Source organism: Octodon degus, unplaced genomic scaffold (assembly GCF_000260255.1).
Source record: "Octodon degus isolate 3935 unplaced genomic scaffold, OctDeg1.0 scaffold00003, whole genome shotgun sequence".
Lineage (NCBI taxonomy): Eukaryota > Metazoa > Chordata > Mammalia > Rodentia > Octodontidae > Octodon > Octodon degus.
Window position 1 is genome coordinate 19850698 of NW_004524579.1, and position 26189 is coordinate 19876886.

The window sequence follows — 26189 nt, forward strand, 5'->3', positions numbered from 1 at the left end:
CATGCATGATCCATAATAGTGTAAAGATCTCTTTGCTTCAGCCCTGCACCATCCCCCCAAAAAAATGACGCAACAAACTATGTGATGTTACTCAGTCATCCTTTCCTCTATTTTCCCCTAGTTTTTCCTGTTTCCTTGTTTCTAATGATGTTTTGCTTTTGCTCAGTGGGGGCTCATATCCCATTTTGTAAAAAGGATGCTGCCCTGCTTCATGAGTGAATGGTGAATAAAACTAATCGAATGCATTGTTAAATTATTGTAATTTAGGTTTTAAATGAAACATGTACCTTGCCTTTCAGATCAAATGAGATGTATCTGCATTGCTGTTTTCCAGCACATCGTCTGAGTGCAACTTATGCCGCATTTACTTATGTATCTTCTCACTTGTCTGGAAGTGCTTTGAAGTTTCTGGCTCTATTTGAATTTATATATGGCATGATACCTGGAACACAACAGATTATCTACCCATATACCTATTTATCTATTTTTAAGGACATTGTGAGATAGTCACTTATTACAAACATGACTAACTCAAAATTAAGGTACTCTGTAAGTACAAGGAAAAACAGTTTTCAGAGTTCAAAATTTTCAATCCAGTGGCCAATACCCTATTTAGCATAAGCTGACACTGCATATTGTTTGCACTTGAACTTACTTGTCAATTAACATGACTTAGTTCTCCATGGTCCTGTGTTTACTTTCACAGGAGTAACCATTAAAAATGAACAGAAACAGCTCTGAGCATATAAAGACATCTTAAACAATGATTCAGATTTAAGCGCATCATCCAGGACCAGTGAGATAGCTCAGCAGACTAAGTGCCTGCTTAGGAAAGCATAGGGCCCAGGATTCGATGACTGGCACCACATTCCATGCCTACCCTGCCCCTGGGCATACTGAGCTGGCCCCAGAGATCCCAGCACATGCTTGTAATCCCTGTGCTGGGGAGGCTGAGACAGGAGAATAACTACAAGTCTAAGCTGGTAGTGAGACCCTGTACCAGATACATTAAAATAAATAAATGAATAAAACTTAAATAGAAGCACCATCCATAAATCAAAAAGCAACATTTATATTCACACTTTTGGTAGCAAAGTACAAAAGAAAAAATTTAACAACTTAGCTTTTAATTCATATTTGATTAAAATTTTGTACAGTGACACTTCTAACTTCAATCAAATTAAAATGAAACTAATAAGATGCTCTGAAACAAACAATGCTAGGTCTCTTTCCTCAAAAGGCTTTAAAGAGATCTGACATCCATGAAAATTCTCTCTAAGAGAATTCCTGATTTTAGAAAGGCTCGCTGTCATTTTCTTTTAAATATATATAGGAAGCTAAGATACCAGTACATAGTAAATAAAACTTACAAGAAAGGCACCAAACTGCCTATCCATCCTTGCAAAAACTCTTCAAGAAGTATTTCACAGCTTTATTACAGTGATGAGTTCAAAAACATATAAATATTTATGAATTTTTCTTATAACCTCTTTCTGACTTGTAAATCCCTAAAAGATATGAACTGTGATATCTTAATAATTTATTTCTGGAACCCAATCAGATTGTTGTGCAATGAGTAATGGGCTTAAATTTTATGAGTCAGTGGTATGTAATGGTTATCTCTAATGACTTATTAATTAAAAATGGCATTTGTATTTATTGGCATAAAAAGTTAGATATCAGATCCATAGTAAAAAGTTACTTCTTCCTATTTCATTAGTCATTTTACTGTGGACAAATTAAACTGTAGTTAGTGTAATGTCTACTGGTTAGATATGTTCCACTTTAAAGACTAAATGACACATAGTAATTTAATATTTTCACAAAATCTTTTCCCTTCAGAAGAATAGAATCACTATGTTTATAAAATCCTCTCATAAATATCTTCTGTGCAATTGTAGAAGCAAAATCTTTAGTTACTGACTAAAACTGTTACCAGTAAATAAGAATGATTATTTCTTTTAGAAAAACATCACTCTCAGATAATATCCCTAATCTTGTTATAAAGAGAACCTAGAATTTTAGATATAGGCCTGAAAGAAGGATTACTATGTTTAAGGTGTACCACTTTCTCAAATATTTCAGGGGAACATACTAGAAATATTCCAGTCAGTGGGAAGACAAAGAAGTCTGGGCAGGATTGAAAGCTACCCATTTAGTGTTTCAATTGTGAACTAAGTCTCCTTGATAGGTACAATTCTTCTCTAATTTGTAAGACTTTTTAAACCAAGCAAGATGAATTTCCTCTTGAAATGTCATTAACTCAGCCAGATTCATCTATAGTCATAGAGCCAGAGCAGCTAAAAACTAAATTATCTGTTACTTTCACCTTATTCATGCAGGATAACAGTGGAAAATTGCTGACTAATATACTTACTGAAGCCAAAAAAGATGATGGGGAAATTGAATTGAAAATAATAGTCTGTTTCCATTTTCAAACTTCTTCTTTTAAAGCTGTTTTATTTATGACCAAATAAAACTATGATTTCAGCTTTCTGTTAGTACCAAATGTATGAAAGCTCAATCTCAGATGATGAATGTCCCTCCAGGGTGTCTATAGAAATCACCATCACCAGCTCTTCACTTCTTTATTTTTGTATAGACACTTACTATATATATTTACATACATGGTACTGTTCAAGCTGTTAGACATGGAGATTGATGAGCAAGGGCCCAAGTGGTGAGACACTAAAATATACAAAACTGAAATGATGGCAGAAAACAAGGCATAGCAGTGAATACGTGGTCTTACAGATTGTATGTTTCTACGATATAAGATAAAGAACTTTATTTGCTGATTTCTCATGTTTTAATAACTCATGGTCCGTGGCACAAAGTTATCCAGCATTTTAGAATCAAGATCCTTAGAAAACAAGAGGAAATAAGCAAACAAAGGTTACAACTGATCACTGCTAAAATATCACACAGTGATTACTCTCAGAAATAAAGCTTATTGCTGTGAAGATGTCCTTTTGGTTGGCAATATACTGGTCAGCTGATCTCAGATTTTACTATTTTGGTTCACTTTATGGCGTCTTACAACCATGCAGAGTTATTAGGCACTTAATTTTTTTTTTGTATTTTGTATAGTTTAGTGATTGTATTAGTGTAAATATGCTTAGGATTTGCAGGAAGGAATGCAAGTGCTTTATGCTTTGGATCCCATTTTATATATCAAGTAAAGACTTGAAATCAAATTCTTTGATGAGCAGAGGGAAGTCAGGTCCTACCCATGGGAGGTGAGGAGAAGAGATGTTCAAACTTAGATAATAAATGAGTGAAGACAAAGAGAAACATTAAAGGAGTTCGTTGACCACAGTGGCAGTCAGCGTGGGGGGCCTGCACCCCTGTGTGTCCCATTCTGGGCAACAGTGTGTCTGTTTTCAGTGTCATGTGTTTCTTGTTGAAGAATAATATGGTAGAGTGCTTCAGAATTTCAACTCAAGTCTTCAAATGAACTATTGTGAAGACATTTTTTTTTCTTTGAGGGGGATAAAAAATTCCTTCCCGATGCAAAGATTCTGCACTGTAATATGTTAGAAAGAAAATTATATAGAGGGAATTAAACATGGCTGAATTTTGGGCTCTAACGATTGAGTCTTTGAATGTCACTTTCCTCATCTCTAAGGGAAAGATAGTTGAGAACATTATTTTCATATCTAAAAATTCAAATACTATCAATGTAATTCTGTGATAAAAAATAAAGAAGCTGATGAAAGAACGCAAATAACTAAAGTACATTTATAAGCCCATCAGTTACGTTATTCAGACCACAGTTTTTCAAATGAGGATTTATAGTGGTTCATCACACTTAATGGATCCTGAGATCAAATTAATGAAGTGTAACAATTATTTACAGGAAAAAGCAGAACAAAAATTCCAAGAATGCATGCTATACTAAATAATATCTCTAGTCTTTAATTGTGATAAACTTCACAACATAACAGTATTCATAAATTACTAATTTGAGCTAAAGAGGAAAGGGCACTTTTACTCACCTATGGTGGGGTCATGATAATCAGGGAATTGGTGACTAATAAACTGCATAGTCATTGCTGAAAGAGAAAAGAATTCAATAAAAATCCATTAATTCCTCAGTGTCATTCACCAGCATAGATCATCAATTTTTAATAGGTTCTTATGAGTAACTTCTTTGTGTGAACAGCAACTGACAATAAGGTCAAGTCTAGGTGGGGAAAAGGTAATATATAATGCTAGGTGCTTCTCTGGAATACTGTGTTGAAATTATAACTGCTTTTTTTAAAATAAAAATTAAAGTAAAAATAAGGAAGTTCTTGTTGTAAGGTGTGTATAAAGTAGCCATGTGGATCCTTTTACCTCTCTCTGGTTAAAGAGTTGCTGATGACCAATATCTGTTTACTAGGGCACCTATATTTTTTCTAAGATATACATTTTTCATCTTAAGCTTAAGAGATAATTGCTAAATTTTCTTTTAGCTAGAAAAGTTCTTATTTACATTATTTTAAACCATTTCACTTTTACATTGCCTAATGTATGCTATTTACTACTTTCTTCTTTTACCTTTTCTTTAATTGTAAACTCTCTATATTCTTTCCAAATCATTGACATTATATGATATTCACAATAAATAAAAGAGCAAACTTTAAAAATGTAGTACTTAATAGTTCTATCTTTCTTCTTCTTTATAACTATGCACTGAAAGTCTCTAAGTCAACATCATGTAAGATCCTCTGAGCCTCTTCTTAAATTGACCTCCACTTTGGCCTTTGCAGAATTCCTTGCAGAATTTCCTTCATAGCTTAGGTGTAGCAAACATTCTACTAACTCAATTTAGGTGAGATCACTTATGAACACCTTGGCCTACTTTTAGCAAGAACCCTATAAAGTTGACTTAGCAATCATCTTCCTACCATTGATGTTACCTTTAAGAACTTCACTCCATTAGTGTAACCCCTATGTCCTTTCTTTTCACTCCTCTTCTTGCCCTTGAATCCTCTCTAGTCATTATCGCATAGAGAACTGAAACCATTTCTATTCTTAAATTTTTTTCCTCATTTGTAATAGTCCTTGAAAAAAATATCCAGCTCTGGGTCTCTTTAACAATATGTTCACAGTGTAACTGATATTCAGATCTGGGAAGGTGATATTAAATTCAACAAATGTGTAAAAGGCACTTGTCTAAACCTGCTGAGAAATAAGGGCAAAAAAATGGGAATCTGACCCTGTAGAAGAGAAGTTGTTTACATTTTCATAGCTGCCCTTCTCCTTTCTTGGCATTGAGAAAGGATGTCTGCATATTAAAGTGTTACTTGGTTTGACAGCTTTGGGAAATTTTTGAAATGCAAATGAACATTCCTTGCAGATAGCCTTAGGAGTCAGAATATTTCAGATAAACAAACTGCAAGCAACATGTTTATTAAATGGATATAAAGAAAGATTTGGGGATTTTTTTTTTCCAGAGCTTAGGTGGAGCTGCCTCTATACCTTCATCATCAGATGGTTTCTGTCCAATTAGAGCACAAAGGTCAGAGACTTGGGCTAATACTGATTAATAAATTTCATTAGTCAGAACTCTCAACTTTAACAACAGCTTCAGTTCAGTAAATTTAAAACTAGAATGAGAGTATCCTCATCCTATTTGACTCAAAACCAAGACATATATACTTGTTCATTATAGCAGCAAATTATCTAGGATTAAAAATCCTACAAATGTCTTTGTACTCTTTCTCTATATTACTCTAGGCATAAACATGAAATTTCCTTTTATGTTCAAACTATCTTTCAAATGCATCTTGATTTCTTCTGATATCACACGAGTTCAGAATCTTGCCTTTCTTCAGAAAATCTTTATTTTTTTAAATTCAAAACCATTTCCTCCATGATTATTCTTTTTCTTTCCATTAGACCTTTTATAATGGAGCCAGAATCATTGCTTTAATAATGTCAGTCACATGTCAACAGTCGTTACGATAATCTTCAACATAGTACACTAACATATGCGGTCTTTCATAAACCATATTCAAAATACTTTTCAGTCTTAGCTTACACCATTACCCAAATCTCACTCTTGTCCTCAAAATTCCATAGTACTTCACATCCATGAGCAAAGCCTATGGTCTAGGTTGGCCTGTGGTTCAGCCAGTGGTTGAGGCTGGTCTTTCCTTTCTTCATTTTGTTAACTCACTCCATCACCAAAATTTAGTCAGGCCACTAAATACACTCAACTACAAATCCTTACCTTTCCCTAATGTTTCTTAGTAATTTTCCACTAACTGACTCCATCTATTCATTGACTACATCCTCTCTCATACTTGCTATATTTGTAAGTGAGCCCAGTTCTATACTTTTGTCTTTTTCACTTTATTGATATATTTTCACAATAAAATGGGTTTTACTGATCTAAATGCTAACCAGTTCTAGTTCAGCAGTTGTAATAATGATCAATATGTCCCTTGAATTCCTTGAGCATTCAATCCACATATTAAATCCTGACAATCACAATGTCATTTCTGCCTTGAGAAGAAAACTTATTGTAAGAAGAATGTCTCATAGCAAGGACAGACAGAGATTACTATCAACAGTTATTACCCTGCCTTCCCACCATAAGCTCCTACCCCTCAGTTTACCTCCATATCAGCTCCAACTACCAGCCCCTGTCTTTAGTCATGTCCTGCTTTGTACGTGGTCCTCAGATGCTTCTGTGTATTCAAAGATTTTGTTTGGCTTTTTCCTGCTAAACAGGAAAAGTGTTTTCTGTGTCTATTATCAGTTCATTGCACAGAATAAAGCTGTTGAAACTAAAGATTGAAAAGTAAAAACATAAAACTTTATTACACTTACTGAGCTAAATGTCGGGGATAAGCAATCTGTTAAATGTTTATTGGATAAATTGGTTAAATGTTTATTAGCTAAATGTCAAGGTTAAATTATGTTTATTTGATGATATTTACATTTGATTCTTCAAATTTTGTGGACTTTATTTCTCTATATTAAGAATTTTTCTTTCAAGAATGCAAATATAACAACTCTGATTTTTTTAAATAGAGATTTCAATTGTATTGAGTTTACACTCTGTTAATATGTTGTTGTTGTTGTTTTTGTATTTTTTTAGGGAGGGGTCTACAGGGTATTCAGGGTCTCACTACTAGATTGGACTTGTAGTGATCCGCCTGTTTACAGCCTCCCAAGGGCTGGGATTATAGGTGTGTGCCACCACGCCCAGTCTCCGTTGTTGCTTCAGCACACCCCAGGGGTGGAGCTGGCATGGTGGCCCAGAGAATCGAACCCCCAACTCTTGTACCTGCTTTCAGGCACTTTAATCCACTGAGCTATTAAGCTGGCCCTTGGCTTATTCTTGTACACATATGCACACAGTGTTGACCTATGCAGGGATTAACATGTCCCCAAAATATATGCTTTAGCAAACATATATGTAAATCAGAAATTAGTCTTTTGATCAGAAAGTTAAAACATCCATGAACAAAGTAATTTTAAAGCATTTGGAAACCTTGAGTCAAATCCACCTTTTAAGAATACTTGATATTCACCTTAGTTATGCCAGTCTTAACATATTACATAGATTTATACTCTTAAAGAGTATTCCATGTTTCTTGAGACTTGAGTGTTAAGCCATACATTACAGGGTGGCAACACGTACCTAACGAACATAACCAACTGAATTCACATGATACTCTAAAGGAAAAAATGCCAGAAATTTAGAAAATAATGAAAACTAAAATTTACAGTTTTGGAAAAAAACTTCTCTTCACTTTTCATTATTGTTCTATAAGTGATAAAAATATCATCTACGAAACTTTAGAAAAGAAAAATTTCACAAAGCAATCAGGACAACTATCTATATAGCTTAGAAAACCTGTTGAAATAACAAATTTTTTAATGTTTTCAGATCTTATCAGAAGCAATTCTAATAAAGTCTTTTTGTGTTTATTGAAAATACGTAAATACTGATAACTGTGGATGATATGGAGATTTGTTCAAGGCAAAATGATTGTTAATCTATGTTTTGCAGTTCATACTTAGGAGACTATGTCATTGAGTTCAGCAAGATGCATGGATAGCAGCCAGAAATAGGAATTCTAAAGAGAAAATGGTACCCTAAAGAGCCAGCACAAGAACTGGGTTTTAAGAAGTATCTTTTAGTCTCAATAAATGCAGATTTTGTTGATGAATCAAATAAATAATATTCTTGAACTAATGATTATCTATAGAAAAATAAATCATTACATTTATCATTTGTCAAGATAAAGGTTATATATTTCTGTATTTTATTTATTTTTTAAGAACAGAATATTTATTGGGGGAAAGAAAGCTTCTGTCTGAGAATTGAAGTAGGGTCCAAGCGTGTTGTCCCCAAGAAGCTGTCTCTTCCAGGGAATTTTATAGAGTAAAACCACGCAGATCTAAGGTGGAGAATGTGGGAACTTAGATGGGCATGAGGTTGGACAAGACGATGGTCAACCTATGAAATTACAAGCACCACTGCTCAGGTAACATTGATTAAGTCCAGGACCAAATGGGGAAGTGAGTCATGTAGCAAGAGGACATGAATATAGAACAGGAGTTTATGCAGCAGCCGGCCAGTAGCAGCTGGATTAGTGACTCTTCCTGGCTTCCTCAAGGTGATGATCAATCCCAGATGCTTTTCTTTAGGGAGGTCAGCATTTGTTCAATCTTTGGTCTGTAGTTCTGGCCCACATCTCTGAGATGATTTTGTATTCTATTTGATCTCTTTCCTCTCTCATTTTTGCTTTTTGATTTTGAATTTTTGATTCTGTTTGTATTTCTTATCCACACGATTACATGACAATAAGTAATTCAGCTGAGATTAATTTATTAAATGGTACTGCTTTGTTGGATTTTGGAAGAACATTTTCATGGCTGTTAATGTGCTGAGTCTCTATTTTATTTTAAATTAATTTTCTATTCAGAGTCTTACATTGTGTTTACTTTTCCTGTAATCCCAGATATTATATAACCAGACTTATTATATCAATGCAGTTTCCACTTGTTACATTAGTTCATTTTGGTGATGTTGGCAGGTGGTGAGGACCATGTGGGAAACTACTGTCTATTTGTCTCTTTCTTTCATGCGTGATCTTTCACTTTCTTCATTGTCTTCTAGTCTTTTCTTTCTGGCACATCTCTAAGGTAAAGCACCATAAACAAATGTTCACATCTGATCCTCCTTACTGTGAACTAGGTAGCATTTTTCTTGTCACTATAAATGCATAACAATCCTGAGTAATTTTCAGTATTTTTGAAGGAAGTATTGGATTTCTTTCTCCAGAGAGAGATTTACCTGCACTTCATATGGAAGTATTTCCTTTTTCTCTCTTCTTTTGTTCAGAGGCCATTATATTCCTTTTATACAACCCTCAAATCCATTTTGCTGATGCCAGCAAAATCTCTCTGGAAATCCATCTATATTTCTCTGTTTAGATATGACTTGACATTCACGGTATGGATACTATGATGTTTCTTTTGTACTCCTTGCTAGTACTTGGCTTTAGTGCAAGACATATAAAGATTTTCAGATTCAGGACAGCAACAATATCTTCTTGTTCAGTTCTTATTAATCATTAAATATTGATGTGGAAGAAAGATACTATAAAACTCTCGAATTACAGATTTTGAAGCTTAATTCTAGATATCAATAGATCATTTATCTTATAGATAATTTAGTATCTATTCTACATGATACCTATACATTGGATTACTTCTGCTAGGAGACTAAAACCACACTGCGTAAGAATGGCAAGGGAAATTAAAATGCCTATCCCTTTTATTTCCCATAATTTGATTGAGAGACAAACAGCAATGAGACAGTTTCAAATCAAATTGGTAGGACAGTTTCAATAATTAACACATTGCATACTCTCTTCATAGTGGTTATTTGCTATACAAGATGCAGACATGATATCCTATTTATAAACACTATTACAACAAATCCCTCTATTCATCAAGAGAATGTAACTATATATCTATCCTAACCATTTTGAATACACAGATACAAAATGGACATTCATCTTTATCCCCTTTTTTGTTTAGTTCCCTCATTTGAATATTATAGGTGTGTTAACTCAGCAAAATATTCTACAAGGGTTAAGTAGTCCACAATAGTATTGGGTCTTCCGCTTGACTGGCAGTGTCAGAAATTGTTGACCTAAGTCCCCTACAGCTTAACAAAATAGCATGGCTTTACTTCTTATACTTCATTTTTATACTTTTCTGTTGGATGGTTAAGAACAAGATAAAGCAAGACCTATGCAACAAGAGTTGTAGCTTTGGGATCTGATAAGGTCAGACAAATCCCTTCAGGATTTTTCCTGGGATCCTGTACCTCAGATTGTGGATCCTTTGTCAGTGTCAACCATGTGGATGAGTCACAGCCATTGCTTGGCCAGTGTGCTCTATGTGAAAGCCTGAGAGAATGTTTTCTCTCCATATGATTCTCCTTAGGTACAGTCTACATCATCGATCACTTTCCTCTTTGTCACCATAATCTCCTTGACCAGAAAATTTGGGACACTACCAAATTACATGACGTTACAGTACAAGTTCTCATATGTCCTGAGTCTTAATTGACCTTGGAAGGCTAGGGCCAAAATGTTGGCTTTCCTTGCAGCCCTCCTTTTTCTCTAATTTTGGTCTGCAAACTTAGGTTGTTAACCCTCCAAAAGAGAAGCTCATTGTTATTACTATACGACCTAGGCTGTTAAGCTTAACCTCACTCTCTGTCTGAATATCAAACATCTTAGGCATAACATGGAACAGGTATTTTTCATCAAGTATTGATATGTTGAACTTTAAGTTCCTACAGAATATAATAAAAACATTTAAAAAATTAAAATATATTTTTAAAATAGGCATAATTATATAATTCTTATGTTAACACATAATTCCAGAAATCTAATCATATACAACCTTGAAGCAGGACAGTCCCACAACATTCCTTTTCTTGTCTCCTGCCTTCATTCACCATCCCCTTCTTTTTGAACAGCCATCTTCCCGAAAGACAGCACAGCAGCAACTGGCATGTCATGACAAACAGCCCGTTATCAGGAGACCAGAATGACAGACACTCCAAGCATGAACCTACTATTATAAATTGCCATCTTGAGTTCAGTTGCTTAGTTCACAGGTATCTGTATATATAGTTAGTCAGGGTGAGAATCATTCCAATTAACTGCTAGGTTCAAAAATCTTCTGAAGATTCTCAGGATCATTGCCTCACCCATCTTCTACATATAATTGTATGAAAATGCCTATCACTTCTAATGAATTTAGCTAAAAACAGTTTAAGCAAAGAAAACTGTGATATCTGAACCAAAATTCCAAAAATTTCACCTGTAAAACATTCATTGAATACATATCACATGCTAGTTATTAAACTTAGCATGCTAATAGTTGGTAGTTTTGAACCATATTAAATCAAAGACATATTTTAAAGCTCTTAAGTAGAAAATGAAATTGCACAAATGCATAAAACCAGGGTGGGGAAAGGGGGGTGGAAATACAGGTCCTGAAGTAAGTAGAATGTATAAGCAAATTAATTTCCAGGTTGTTTAGTAGGGAATGTATTGGTGCAGGAGGCAGATGGCAAAAGCGAAAGTCTGTTGCATCTTGGTTCCAATTCTTACATTTTGTTCCTGCTAAAATGTTGTGCAAAGGAGGAGCAGGAAAATGGAGCTCTGCTCTGTAGAGCCTTTCTGGAGTCCAGGATTCTTTCATCAATTTTCATCAGTCGGATCTCTGACTCCCTACATCTCCAGTAACTTTTCTCTTTTTTAAAAAATGTATTTACTACAGGGCCTATGGGGGTCTAACTACACAGATGGGAGTTGTAGTGATCCTTCCTGTTTTTCAGCTTCCCAAGCACTGGGATTACAGATACATATGTACCACTATTCCCACTCTCAATTTCTGTCTCAGCATGCCCTGGGGTCTGGGGGGAGAGAACCAGCACAGCAGGTGGGGGATCGAACCTTCAGCCCCTGCATCTGCCTAAGCAGGCGCTTTAATCTGCTGAGCTATCTGGCTGGCCCTCCACTAACTTTTCAACAACAAATTGAAAAGTGAAAAAAAAGTAAAAAGAGAAAAACATTTTTGAGGATTATATAAGAGGATTTCTTAGGGAAAAGTTATTATGCAAATTATTTTATCCATATGCTATTAACAGTATTCAGTTGCTTGATTCCTCCTAACTGCTGGGAGGTTAAAGTAAGAGCCAAAAAGAGTAAAAAAGAATAGGGTTTCAGTAAGCACATATCAGCAGTAACATATGGAAAGATATTTCAAGGAAATATGAATATTTCAAATGAATGAAAACACAATGTCACTCTTCCTCTGCCTAAGAGCAATTATCCTCTGAAAAACTAAATCAGGTATTAAAATTGCTTTGAATATTATTAGTTTTGATGAAAGTTCCTTTTAAAATTTTAAATGAAGCATCTTTTCATTTTTTCTGAATACTTCAAAAATATTAAAATAAACATACTTAAATAATTTGTAGATTGTGATGCTTTAGATCTGGATGTGTGTGGATTTGATGAATTTAGAAATCAGACCCACATGTGTAAATTGCATCATATTGCATCACTAGTGTAAGAACCTGATAGAGGAAATGAAATCTGAAAGGTACAATAGATACTGTGAAAGGGAAAGAATGTGTTCAAAGGGCAAGAACACCTGGGATGAGGAAAATGGCTAAAGAAAGAGAGAAGGAAATACAATGATATATTTACGTATGCATATAGGAAGGCTTGGGTAACTGTACTGCTGGTTTCCACTGATCTATTGAAAGGAGAAGTTAATGCTTAATTTTTTCCTTCTCCTTTTTAATGTTCCATAACGTTTTTTAAATTAACTTTATTGAGAAACAGATAGCAATGAGACAGTTTCGAAACCGATTAACAAGACAGTTTCAATAATTCATACATTGCATATCGTTATCTTCTTAGTGGTTATTCATAGTACAAGATGCAGACATGATATCCTGTCCAAATGCTATTAGTACAAATCTTTCTTCTCATTGAATTAAGAGAAAGTAGCTGTATATCTATCCTAACTATTTTCTATGTACAGATACAAAATGGTCCTTCCTTTGTATCCCCATTTTTTGGTCTAGTTTTGTCAGAGATGTGTCTAACTTTCTAAAACCATTGTTGTGTGCTTACATCTGATAATCTAAACAACTAATTTGAAGACAATACCATGTAATATAACAAACATTATTGAATTCCTATTGTTTTGTTTAGCGAAATTTCATATTATTTCAAATATTGTTTCTTACTGTTCTTATTCCCTTTTAAAATAATAAAAAGTCTTAATTCTCTAAATATAAGTACATTTGAAATACTAAGATGATGCATTTAGTTTTTGTTTACATTGACTGTACAGCCAACATAAAAATAATCTGGAAAAAAATAGTGATAAGAGGAATGTACTGCTTCATGCCATAATTGTTTCTCTTTATGAATTTGTCTTTGGCTGGCATCATGGAAACAAAGAAGTATAGAATATGTATAAATTAAGATTTTTGATAAGAAAAGTAGGTTGTCCATTGTTAACTCATGAAAAGTAACTAGATAACGAAGAATATTTTGCAGACTTAAATAACTCATCTCTTAATTACTACAGTTAGTAGATGATCAATGTATAGAAACCAAAAATACATATTGTGTCATAGAAATTGATAATTAGTAAAAATTATGCTGTAGATACTGTTAGGAAGGGCCTGATGAATTTCAAATAAAAATCTTTTATTTGAGCCCAAACAATTGACATAGGTTATATAAATATAGAGTTTCTCCCAAACTCTAAAATATTCATTAAATACATAAAATAAATAATGACCAAAGCATTTTACATATCTATGCAATAGTAAAAGTGAGATTAAAAAATAACCATTTTTATGGAAATCTTGACTTTCCTTTATTAGGAGTAGAGATTTATATTTAAACTTTTATATTATTAGTCAAATATTTCCCTAATTTACTCTTTCATTTTAAAGTTCAATTTAAATCAACTGCATCTTATTTAGCATAATTCAGTATTAAACCATCAAATTCAACTTTCCAAAAACTCTGACAATACTATATATTATTCTTTCTGGAATCTCAGTAATATTTGGCTAGAGGCTGTGATGACCATTTATGAGAAAGAAAAAATATATAAGAAAAGAGGGATTATTTTGCATGTAATATAAAATAAAATGATTGAAATACTGCATGCAATTGCATCACTCAACATTTCAACAACAACACGCATACTGAAAGGGAGTTCGATATTTCTGGAAGGTACTAAGCTGAAAACTTCATATAATAATATAATCACGTGGGGGCTGGTGAGATGGCTCGGTGGTCTAGAGCACCTACTTAGAACAAGCTAGGCCGAGCAAAGCACAGGGACCGCGGTTCGATCCCCCAGCGCCACATGCCAGCCAGCCCCGCCCCCTGGTGGGCTGAGCTGGCCACACACACACACACACACTAAATAAATAAATAAAATTAAAAATAATAATAATAATATAATCACGTGACACACACAGAGGATGACGACTGCATTGACCACTGATGACTTGTCAGTGACATGAAAACGATGAGACTGAACAGCTGACTACTAAGGCTCAGTGCCATTTCTCCTGTGATATTTTTGGGAGGTTGAGACCCTGGAAAAAGCGTCGACATTCTCCATCTTTATTTTCTTGTTTACTAAGTGAGGGGCAGGGGGAAGTACGAAGTTGCCTCCAAACTAACCATCCCCTCAAACATCTCTTTTGCATCATCATCATCTGTGGCTGCTCCTTACCCTGTTAAGTACTGGTTCTTTTGACCTTTTTTTTGCTTCGGTCCTCTATCATTTCTCTTTTCCACCTCCAGGAGTCTCCCGAGAGCTTGTCCTGCCTTCCAGTCATGTTCCCTCCAATGGAAGGACATCACTCGTGCTGCTGCCTCGGCTTGGAGTACTGTGTCCCTGGACCTCTCCATGCATGTTTCCCTCTCCTGTACCCTTAGGTTAGCGCTCACGCATGGCCCTCCTTAGGAAGCATTTCCTCATCACTGAGTCCAGTCGTAACACAGTCATCCTCATGTGAGTTTTCTATACCCTTTTATTCCAATTCAAGCATTCATTCATCTATTTCCATATATTGCCTGTACAGCAGATATAGTTCACAGGCTGCGTTAATAAGCAAAACAAGTATGTGGAGACCATTGGCTTTTAGAAGAGGCTATCAAGTTGAAAATAAAACCAAAACCAAAAGAGAAATATCTAATATCTATTAAAAGCATGTTAGGAGGTGCAGTACAACTATAAAATAATTATTAAAATATAAAAATATAGGGGGCTGGGGAGATAACTCTGTAGAATAAGTGCTTGCCTGGCAAGCACAAGGTCCTGAGTTCAATCCCCAGTTACACTATATATATATCGTGTAGCAGGAAATTTCCAAATCCTACAGGACAGATTTAGTATTTTCCACCAGTAAATAACTTCTACATACAGTTTTTCAAAAGGATTAGAGAGGATATTGGATTACTATATATTTTATTTTCCAACAGATACAATTCTAGGAAATTATCATTATATTTAGAGCACAATTCGTTAAAATAAGCTGAGAATTACAATTTGAAACTATTTTTTATTTATTGTGTGCACATGTAGTTTTATTGTAACAAAGCAAGTTGTATACTTTGAATGTTTAAAACTGTGTGTCACCTTTTCTTTTCCAGTAAAAATTTTAAAAAAGTATTAAAAAATAAACTAACAAAATTACAATAGAAGATGTCAGTTCCAAATAAAACCCTACAGGTTTTGATGATTCTCCCATTGAGTGACAGGGCTCAAGTCATCATTAGGAGAAAATTTTATTTTAAAAGTGTCATCTTAAACTGCCAGGATGTCTGTTAACATCACAATTAAACATGCCAAAGGAGAAGCCATGTTGTCAAATGCCCGCTTAACCCACCAGTTAGCATTTACCAACATCTACTTTTTCTTGTTTAAAAAAAGATTCAAAAAATTTTTTTTGAAAAATGGGGTATAGAAGGGCTGGCCAAATAGCTCAGCAGATTAAAGCACCTATAAGCAGGAACAGGGGGCTGGGGTTCAAGCCCTAGTCCTGCCGAGCCAGCCCTAACCCTGGGGCTATGCTGAGACTGCAATTGAGACTGGGTGTGATGCCCCGTGCCTGTTCTCCCAGCTCTTGGGAGGCTGTAAAACAGGCAGATCACTGAGTCCGATCTAGTAGTGAGACCCTGAACACCCTGCAAGCCCTTCTCTAAAATATGAAAAAAAAAAAAAAAAAAGGAGAGGGTGGTATAGAAGGTCAACAAAGGATGAATTTGAAACAACTTATTTATTTATTTATTTATTTAATTTTTCGTATTTTAGGGAAGAGTCTACAGGGTGTTCAAGGTGTTCAGGTTTTCACTACAAGATCGAACTTGTAGTGATCCACCTGTTTACAGCCTCCCAAGAGCTGGGATAACAGGCATGCACCGTTACTCCACTCCCAGTCTCAATCACCCTCGCAGTGTGTCCCAGGGGCGGGTCAGCACAACAGGCCCTGGGATTGAACTCCTGGCCCCTGAGCCTGCTTGCAGGTGCTTTAATCCATTTAGTTGTTTGGCCTGCCCTTTGAAACAATTTAAATCTTATGTGAAATCTTTAGATATTAGTTCAAAACATGAAAACTGGATACTTATCTTTAAGCAAACTGAAAAACAGTTTAAAAAGTGTTTGGCAGGAATCCCAGTGTGGTGGAGAAGTAAGTACCAGCAACTCCAGTGCCTGGTAAACAGTAGCTTGGGGAGGAAGTGGAGTAGAGTTTCCCTAGGACCCACAGGGCAATTGACAGTAGAGGATGACACAGGATTAAATGATACAGAAGAAATAGCTCAGAGACCACGCAGCACAGCTAGCAGCAAGTGGCTAGCAGCCAGCTGGGGGCAAAGGGAAGCTAACAACATTCTTGTTCACAAAGAACCACAGAGCTGCACTGGGACCAAAAGCACTATCAGCAGTTGAAGTCATCAAGAAAGATGAGGGACTCTGCTTGCAGAGTGACCTTCCATAGTCACCAGGCGAGTGACCTTTGTACAGGTGTCCACAGCCACAGTTGTAGAGCAAAAGCTAGCAAGAACGCCATTGTAGGGAAGGGCTGAGTGTTTGAACCTGGGTCAAACAGGTGCTGGTGACAAGGACCCCATGGCCAGAGGCCAGGCTCAGCCTGAGTTACACAGGACTGGAAGCTCCTGTTGGGGCCATGTTCTCACAGTGAGCAGATCTCTCCACCCCACATCATTCTGGGGGCAAACTGTCACCTTCAACTTCCAGTGTGAGCAGAAATGCATCCCGACTTCAGCTCTGCTTCTTAACCACTGCTGGGTGAGGAGAACAGCCATGCAGCAAAAACAGTAGAAATTTTTCTCTTATTATTCTATTTTATTGCATTAAGTTTTCATTTTATTTTACTTTATATTTGTTTTATACTTTCCTGTTTTCCTCCTTCTGTAATTTCCCCCTACAAAATTTCATTATTTTAACGAGTTCTTTTGTGAGTGTGTTTGTGCATATGCTTGCTTCTCTTCTGTGTGCTTTTTCTCCCAAGATAGTTCATAGAGGGTAAGAGATTTCCCCTTGTCCCTCTGTGTCTCTTCTACTTTTATCTCTTCATCCAAATTCTTTCTTCTATGTCTTATCTATTGATTTTTTTCTTTCCTCTCCCACTTTTCATTTGTCCCTCTTTAGCATCCTTCTCTAATATTTCTGTCAGTCACTGAATCTTTTCCATGAGTCAAAAGACTTAAAAAGCCTTGCTTTTCTTTGCTCTGGCATTATGGGGCACCCCAACACCCTGGGCTTTAGATAACTGAGTCTATACAATTAAGGCTGAGAGCTGTTTTTTACCATTAAGGGAGACACAGTCCACATATTTAGTGCATATTAACTGTGGATCAAGACTTGGATTGTTAAGATGCTTACACTATAATCATAAATTTCTTCTCTAGGCTAAAGGGAGACCCATGTGCAGAGTCTTATGCTATTTCTCAACTATTCTTGATACATAGCACTATAACAGATTAGCTAGTTACTACTGCAGCTGAATGCATTGCATAACAATAGTCCTAAGTCTGTGAACAGCTTTGTGCTGGTGAACCTGTTGGCTGACCCAACCTTCCTACTCTGGGAGTAGGACAGCAAGAGTTGCTAACCAAAGAATTCAGACTGGATCAGACTCTGCAAGAATATCTGCAACCTATAGGAAGAAGTCCTGAGTCTGAGTTAGCTTCAGTATTTCAATCAAAGAGTCAGAGGAATTACTGTAATAAACACAGATACATAAAGGAAATGGGAAAGAAAGGAAACAGATTTCCAGCCTCCTACTCTCCCTAAGCAGAGCAAGGAGTCACAACATGAGAAAAAAAACAGATATGAGAAATTTTTGAAAAGCTTATGAAGGAGTGTTGAAAATACATGAGTTCAATTTCACTTATATACCTATGGTGAATTTGGGGAACATAAGTATAAAATTGGACAAGCTAACTAAAACAGTTTAAGTTGGAATGAAAGGTTCAGTGATATGAAATCTTGAAAATATGCCAGACACAAATATCTGAAAATAAATATATATATATATATATATATATATATGTATATAATTCAAAATTTAAAGATTGATCAATATGCAAACATTGTCACTGAGGAAAATAGTGATATATGATGATCAGCTCAAAGAAACCAAAGAGCAAATAAGAGAACAAGAATAAAAAATACCTGGTAGTTGCAAGGTGACAGCAAGCAGACCAATTTAAGGCTACCTTAAGTTAGAGGAAAAACTGAAAGATAGGACAGATGGATTCAATAATATGCTTACAGAAATATTGGGAGAAACTTCCCAAATGTAAGAAAGAGTTTCAAATACAAGGTTATAGAGCACCAATAAATTATGATGAATAAAGAACCTCACCTAAGCATATCCATATTAAATTATCAGGTATGTAGCAATCAATACATCAGTCAATAGAATTTTTAAAGCAGCCAGAGAAAAACAAAAAACTACATGTAATTTCTCAATAGAAATCATTAAGAAACCAAACAATAAAAAATGCTAGAGAGGTTGTGGTAAAAAGGAACCTGATCATTTATTGTTGGCGGTACTTTAAGCCAGTACAAGCATTACAGAAATCAGTATGGAAATTTATGAAGACATTCATATTAGAAATTTCATGTGACCCAGCAATTACCCTGATAGGTATCTTCCTCAATGAGCTTAAGACATAAAAGTACAGGAACACAAATGTAGGGAAACAATTGCACTTGGGAAAATATAAAATTGAAATAAATCAGACACACAATCTTAAATATTGTATGTTTGCCTCTCATTTGAGTGAGGTAAACCACACATAAGGAGAATGATAAAGGATGGGCAGAAGAGGAACAGGAGTTGTGTTTCTGGCAAGATTAAATTGGCCCAAAGGAAAAAGTGCAAGGGATGAGGAGGCAGAGAAGGAAAATAAGTAGAATAAACATATACCATGTATAGGAATCTAATAACTTCATTAAATAATTACACTTAATTAATGTAAATATTACATGGCATTACTTAAGCTAAGACTAATGATAATATGAATGAAATACAGGATAAGAGAATTGGAGGAGAAAGGAGAGAGGATAAGGAAGGGGATTAACAAAATAGAAACAAGCAATGTAAGGTACATGTAATCATTCCCAAAATGATTGCAAACTGCATCAACTACAAACACGTACTGATAAAATTAAAATTTACAAACAAAACATGTTTTAAATATACATGGCATTGGGGCCAGCTGTATAGCTCAGCTCAGCAGATTAAAGTGCCTTCTTAGGCACACTCAGGGAAGGGGATCCAATTCCCTGCTTCCTGTGCCAGTCCCACACCTGCGGTGCACTGGGCATGATGGTGTGAGCCTGTAATCCTAGTACTTGGGAGGCTGAAGACAGGAGGATCACTATGAGTCTGATCTGTGTAGTGAGACCCTATACTAAAATATATTAAACAAAGAAACAAAAAAAGATCTTACGTTTCCATGCCCTCATTTGGTCATGCCATGGGTAAAGTTCAGTGACACAGTGCTTGCCCAACAAATGCAAAGTTGTGAATTCACTTCTCAGTATAAAACAACAACAAGAATTACAACAACAACAAAAAAAAAAAACTAGTTAGTCAGGGTTAAGAAACTACCAAGCAGTCAAACTGGGTCACAGAATTCCAAAGCCAGTCTTTCCATTAATTGGTTGTCATTAATTCTTTTTTCTCTGAACAAAGTCTTAGCTCAGAGAACCAAAATCATGTATTTGCTGAATAATGGCAAGTGTGGACACTAGATAGACATGTCTGAGTGATAAGTAAGTGAAAGATTATCTTTTGACTCAAGCTCAAATAAAAAGGTTGAAGTCAATTTTTATTTTTCTGTTAGTCTTAATATTAACAAGTACTTCCTAAAATGAATTAGATCGAGAGATGACACCTCAGCATGGGCTGTATCCTAAGAAAGGCATGCCTCACTGAACTAGAGGAGTCAGTGTAACACACCGACAACCAGGTTCTGGACACCTTTAGTGAGACTGGGAGATTCCCCATTGGAAGGTCCCAGTAGTTCTCCTCAGATCCTCCTAAAGCCAAATGAATAGTGACGGACAGAGAACAGTGGTTAAATAAGGTCTTCATGGGCTTTGGCTAAAACTTAATTCTCTTTGTAGCTCTAGGTACTGAAAACATTGAACTCTGTAGTACACAGAACAGAATGCTGAAATAAATATTGAGTGACTATTCTAGTGCCACCATTTTTAACTAATTGATTCATTTCTACCACGCAGCTTTCTCTATTGTTTTTTCTAGATTTGCCACATATTGCAAGTTTCTATAAAATTAACATTTAGTAAAGAGCACACAGAACTGATGATATGGTGCTTTCTATATAAGGAGCATCTCAGAATTCACAAATTCAGAGGAGCGCTCAGTAATGTAGGAAAATAACAAATTATGTTCCCAAGAGTTAGATTTTCTGAGCTCTTTATTTTGTTCTCAGAGCAAATCACTGCAGTTTAAAGATGGGGAATCTGAAAATGTAATTTAATTTTTTATTTACTCTTCAAATATCAACTAAGGCCCTGAAATGTCTCCATTATTTTAATGGGTAAATATGAAAATAAAGAAGAGATGAACATGAAGAGAGAGGATTTGAGATTTAGGGGAATAAGGGATAAATTACAAAATTACATTACTTGGCTGAGGGAATGATTTTCTGCTACAAAAATGAGTTGGATGGAAGTTCCAACTTTTTGCATTTCTGAGAGTTTCTCCTATAGAATTATCTCTTTTAGTCTGACATTTTCTCTGTTTATAATGCACTGCTAATCAAAAGAAATTGTGGTTTCCAGAACTTTAAAAACTCTATTCATCTTAACTTACTGATTTTCAAGGATGATTGATGAGACACACAAAAAAGCAATGGATATTAAAACTCAATATTACCAGTCATTACTTATTTGCTCTATGCTGACAGTTTATTTTTGTACTCAATGAAATAAAGATGAAAAGTAGGCTTTCTCACCAATCTTTTCTCAAGTCTTTTATCATTTAGGAACAAAACTCATCTACTTACATAAATGAAGCACCGCTGAGGCCCCCATTCCCATACTAATGTGTGTAAATATGCATAGCCCCTCGTCTCTATTCTTTTAGCATAATTAATGAAGATAATCATTGGAGTCGCCTTCATATGGATGGGTTCTAGATCCTCAGAGAATCCTGAAGTCCTCATATTTTAAAACATGTACAATTAATCATAGGAGTTTTCATAGACACTAATATCTATGCTACATAAGAATGTGATTTCTCATTATTTGCCATAATAAGAATTGGTCTTAAGACACTGATCTTGCAGTGAAAGATGATTCAAACATTCAGAAAGCCCTGTTACTAACTGAATAGGCATCAACATCTATCTGGGATTGAAAAGTTCATTTCCATAAGTCTAGAAGATTCTCAAAGCATCGCACCTGTGGCCTTTAGGTGTTGCCATTGTATTTCCACAGTTTCTAAGCTATTTCTTTGACTTAATAATTTTCTATCTTGTTTCAAAGAATTTTGCACAAACTCTTTTGAAAAATATTCATATGTCAGGCAATTTTTAAAAAAAATCTATTTGGTACAAGGTCTCATTACACAGCTTGGAATCATAATGATCCTCCTGTTTTCAACCTCCCCAGTGCTCGGATTACAGGTGTGAGCCACTGTGCCCTGTCTAAGGCAATTGTTTCATAAGCTTTCTTTACTTTAAGGGCACAGACTAAGGTAGATTGTAACAATATTTTTAATTTTTTTCTTTTATTTTTAATTTTAAAAATTATATTTGAAAGGGTGAAACAAAGGCAAATGACAAAAACAAAGACAGAAACAAAGTAACATACAACAATACATATGGTACAGAATTTCAAAAGAAGAATATAAAATTAACAATGGTTGGTATATTATACATTTTTATTGTCAAATCTGTTGCTCAGATTAACAGATATAGGTATGTAAGATTAGTCTAATAATTAAATATTAATGCTTGCTTTCAATAAACCTTATTTTTTTCTTGTCCTTTTTACTTTTTATATTTAAAATTTATTTAACATTTTTAATTTTCAATGCATCACTTGTTGATTCTTTAAATGGTGACATGAGAAAATCTGTGGGCTAGATCAGCCATGGGCTGAACCCCATTCAACCTTCATACCGACAGTCTTCTGTATTACTTAGTCCTGGAATGATGTCTGCAGCCCGAGCGACCCCTCCTGGCCTCAGAAACACTGTGTACACTGGTTCCTTGGAGAAGGGGATCAGGAAGCTGGAAGAAAGTGCAAGCTCTTGCTGAAACAATACAGTATGGGAATCAGATCTGTTCTTCATATGGCAGTGCTTAACCCATGGTAAAATGAGTATGAGAGACTCTTTCACAGGGTAAAAGTTGTCCTCTCTTTCTCAACTTAATGTTTGTATAAACTGGAACTTGCTAATATCCTCAATCAAAACAATATTCTTTTTTTTTGTGCACATGGTCTCTCTATGCAGCTCAGACTCGTAGTGATCTTCCTGATTTCTACCTCCCTAGTTCTGGGATTACAGGCCTTTACCACCTGCCTGGATTCTATCACAGGCTCAGCTCACCAGGGGACTGGGCTGGTATGGCATGTGTTGCCAGGGATTGAACCCTGGCCCCAGTGTTTACCTAAACAAGCACTTAGTCCACAGAGCTATACCGCCGGCCCTCAAAACAATATTCTTTAGCACACTGAATGTAGAAGCAGATACAAATTTTATAATTCCATTTATTAAATTTTAACAACAATGATAAAAAATGGTACAGAATTTCAAAAACAAGATGATAGGAAATTAACAATGGTTATGGTAATGTATATCGTTATCTTCATTTAGTTTCTATGAATGGTGCTACAAAAACTAGCTCTACACATCCAAAGACTAAAACTACACCCATGTGTTTCACCATGTACTAAGGTCAAAATGGATCAAAGACATAAATACTGAAATAGCAACACTACATCTACTAGAAGAGAAAGTAGGTAGGAATCTTGAAGACAGGGATAGACAGAGATTTCATAAACAAAAAAAAAAAAAAAAAAAAACAACTGCAATGGATATACTTTGAAAAACCAACAACTAGGATCTCACTTTATTTAAAAGGTTTTGTGTACCAGTAGAATTGCTTTTAATTTTTTTAATCCTTTATTTGGTACAGGGACTGGCTATGCAGCTTGGACTTGTGGTATTTCTCCTATCTCAACGTCCCCAGAGTTGGGAATACAGGCATGTGCCACTGCTCCCCATTTTGGTGGGGACTGGCATGGCATGTGGTACCAGGGTTTGAACTTGGGTCCTTGTGCTTGTGGCAAGCACTTAAACTGCTGAGTTATCTCACTGGCCCTAGAATTGCCTTTTAAAATAGACTAATTTGGGTAATTTAAAATAAGTGAATCAGGGACAGGGAGATGGCTTAGCAGAATAAGTGCTTCCCTGGCAAGTGCAAGGGCCTGAGTTCAATCCCTGGTTCTGGAAAAAAAAAAAAAGTAAATCAGTCTCATTACTTTTATTTTGGAAAATAATTTTTAATGTAGTTTGTTATACTTGTGTTTGAGACAATTTCATATTTAATTAAGTTTTTAATAAATTAACTCAGTTTGATAAGACTTGCTTTAATTTATATCATGGGATATATAAAGAAAAAAATAATCTACATAGAAAAAGCTCTTTTTATTTTTTTTTACTTTTTTCTATTTTTAGGAAAGGGCCTATAGGGCATTCAGGGTCTCACTACTAGATCAGACTCCTAGTGATCCACCTGTTTACAGCCTCCCCAGAGCTGGGATTATAGGTGCAAGCCATCATGCCCAGTCTCAATACTGGCTCAGTGCATCCTGGGGGTGGGGGGGACAGCACGGCAGACTTGGGGATCAAATCCCCAACCCCTACACCTGCTTGCAGGCACTTTATTCAGCTGAGCTATTTGGCTGGACCTAGAAAAAGCTATTTGAAGTCCTTTTTTAAATGAATTTAGGATGGGGTCTACAGGGTGTATAGGGTCTCACTACATAAATCAGACTCATAGGGATCCTCCTGTTTTCAGCCTCCCAAGCTCTGGCATTACAAGTACGCACAACCATGCCTAGTCTCAATTGCCTTCTCAGCATGCCCCAGGGGCAGGGCCAGCATAGCAGGCTGGGGATTGAACCTCAGTCGCTGCGCTCTGCCCAAGCAGGTGGTTTAGTCAGCTAAGCTATCTGGCCAACCCCTGAATAATTTTTGAGACCAAGCATTTGAGTAATTCTGCTCTAAGGGAAAACTATTTATCAACTCATAAATAAAAGTTTACTGAAACTAGGATTATTCATGCATTCGGTAGCAGATATCCCAGATTGCCATAGTTAAATTTACCAAAATTTAAACCTATGTGGACAGTTACCTAAGTATGACCCCAGATCTTTCCAGACTCATTTCCACCAGTCTTTCTCTCTGTTTTCCCTGTGCCATATTGTGTTTGCTTGCTTTCCTCTTTTTTTTCCTCTTTCCCTTCATATGCTACTCTCTCTTGCCAAAGACAACTGAGATCAGGTACTTTGACTCCTGCCCCTTTTGGGTGATTATAACATTATGGTATTGTTAAATGGGATGCTAAATACACATGAATTCACAAGGATTAATGAAGGGCTAGTCCCTAAAAAGAAGTCCATCAAATTTTTGGAAACTAATCTTTCAAAGAATTAGAGATTTGGTTTTGAATTTATACTTAACTCTCATTCTGATAGAATGGCTTAAGAAATTAGTGCTAGAAGATTAAGATATTTCCTAGACACTTAACAAGCACTGTACTTTTAAGAGAGACAGTAAATAATTTTTTTCTCTTTCTTAGTTGCCTCATGTGTAAAGTTGTGTTAATAATGTTATCCATTGGGTTGTTGTTAAAAGTAGTGGAACAGTACACATAAAGAACTTAAACCAGACACTGGGTGTTCTAATTTATGATTAGTGATGCTTCCAAAGCCTTATGCAGTCATAAACTTCTTTGGAGGTGGCTGCATGTAGTGTAACATGCTGGGATCAAGGATGAATGATTGCTGGATCAGTCTGCAAATCAGATTGGTGCTACGCTAACCCTGGTAGCCAGTATACAATATAAGGGACAGAAAGAGAAATGTCTCTCCCTTCATTGTTGCTTTTTGCTGTCTTCTGCTGCCCTGAATTGTTGCCCCTTGACCATGTGCCACCCAGCTTTAGCTACAGGCTGAAACCTCTACAAACTGTAAGTTAAATAAAGCTTTGTTTATTTAACCTTGGATAGTATGTATTTTGTCTTGACAACAAAAATGCGACTAAGATCCTTGGCAGTTATAAAGTCTTGATGAAAAATTCTTTACCAAGCTTTTTTTTTTTTTTTTTTTGTAGTACTGGGAATTGAACTCAGGACCTTGTGCTTGCCAGACAAGTACTTATTCTACTGAGCTATCTCCCTATGCCCAGTCAAGTTTTTCTTTTATTTTCTTATTTGCAATGTTTTCTTCTAGGCAGCTGAGTTAGATAGAAATATTATAGGTAGTCAGATAGAGTTAGGCCCTCAAAGGACCCAATATGGAAGATAAGATAC

The 26189-nt window shown here is 35.7% G+C and overlaps 1 protein-coding gene across 1 annotated transcript in view; it reads right to left on the reverse strand.

The window, feature by feature from the left end:
* Positions 1 to 26189, reverse strand: part of Rit2 (Ras like without CAAX 2) — a 442929-nt gene that overhangs the window by 345661 nt on the left and 71079 nt on the right. Inside the window, exon 2 of the mRNA XM_004623614.2 lies at positions 3999 to 4055. Coding sequence (XP_004623671.1) covers positions 3999 to 4055 — 57 coding nt within the window. The remainder of the gene's footprint in view (positions 1 to 3998; positions 4056 to 26189) is intronic.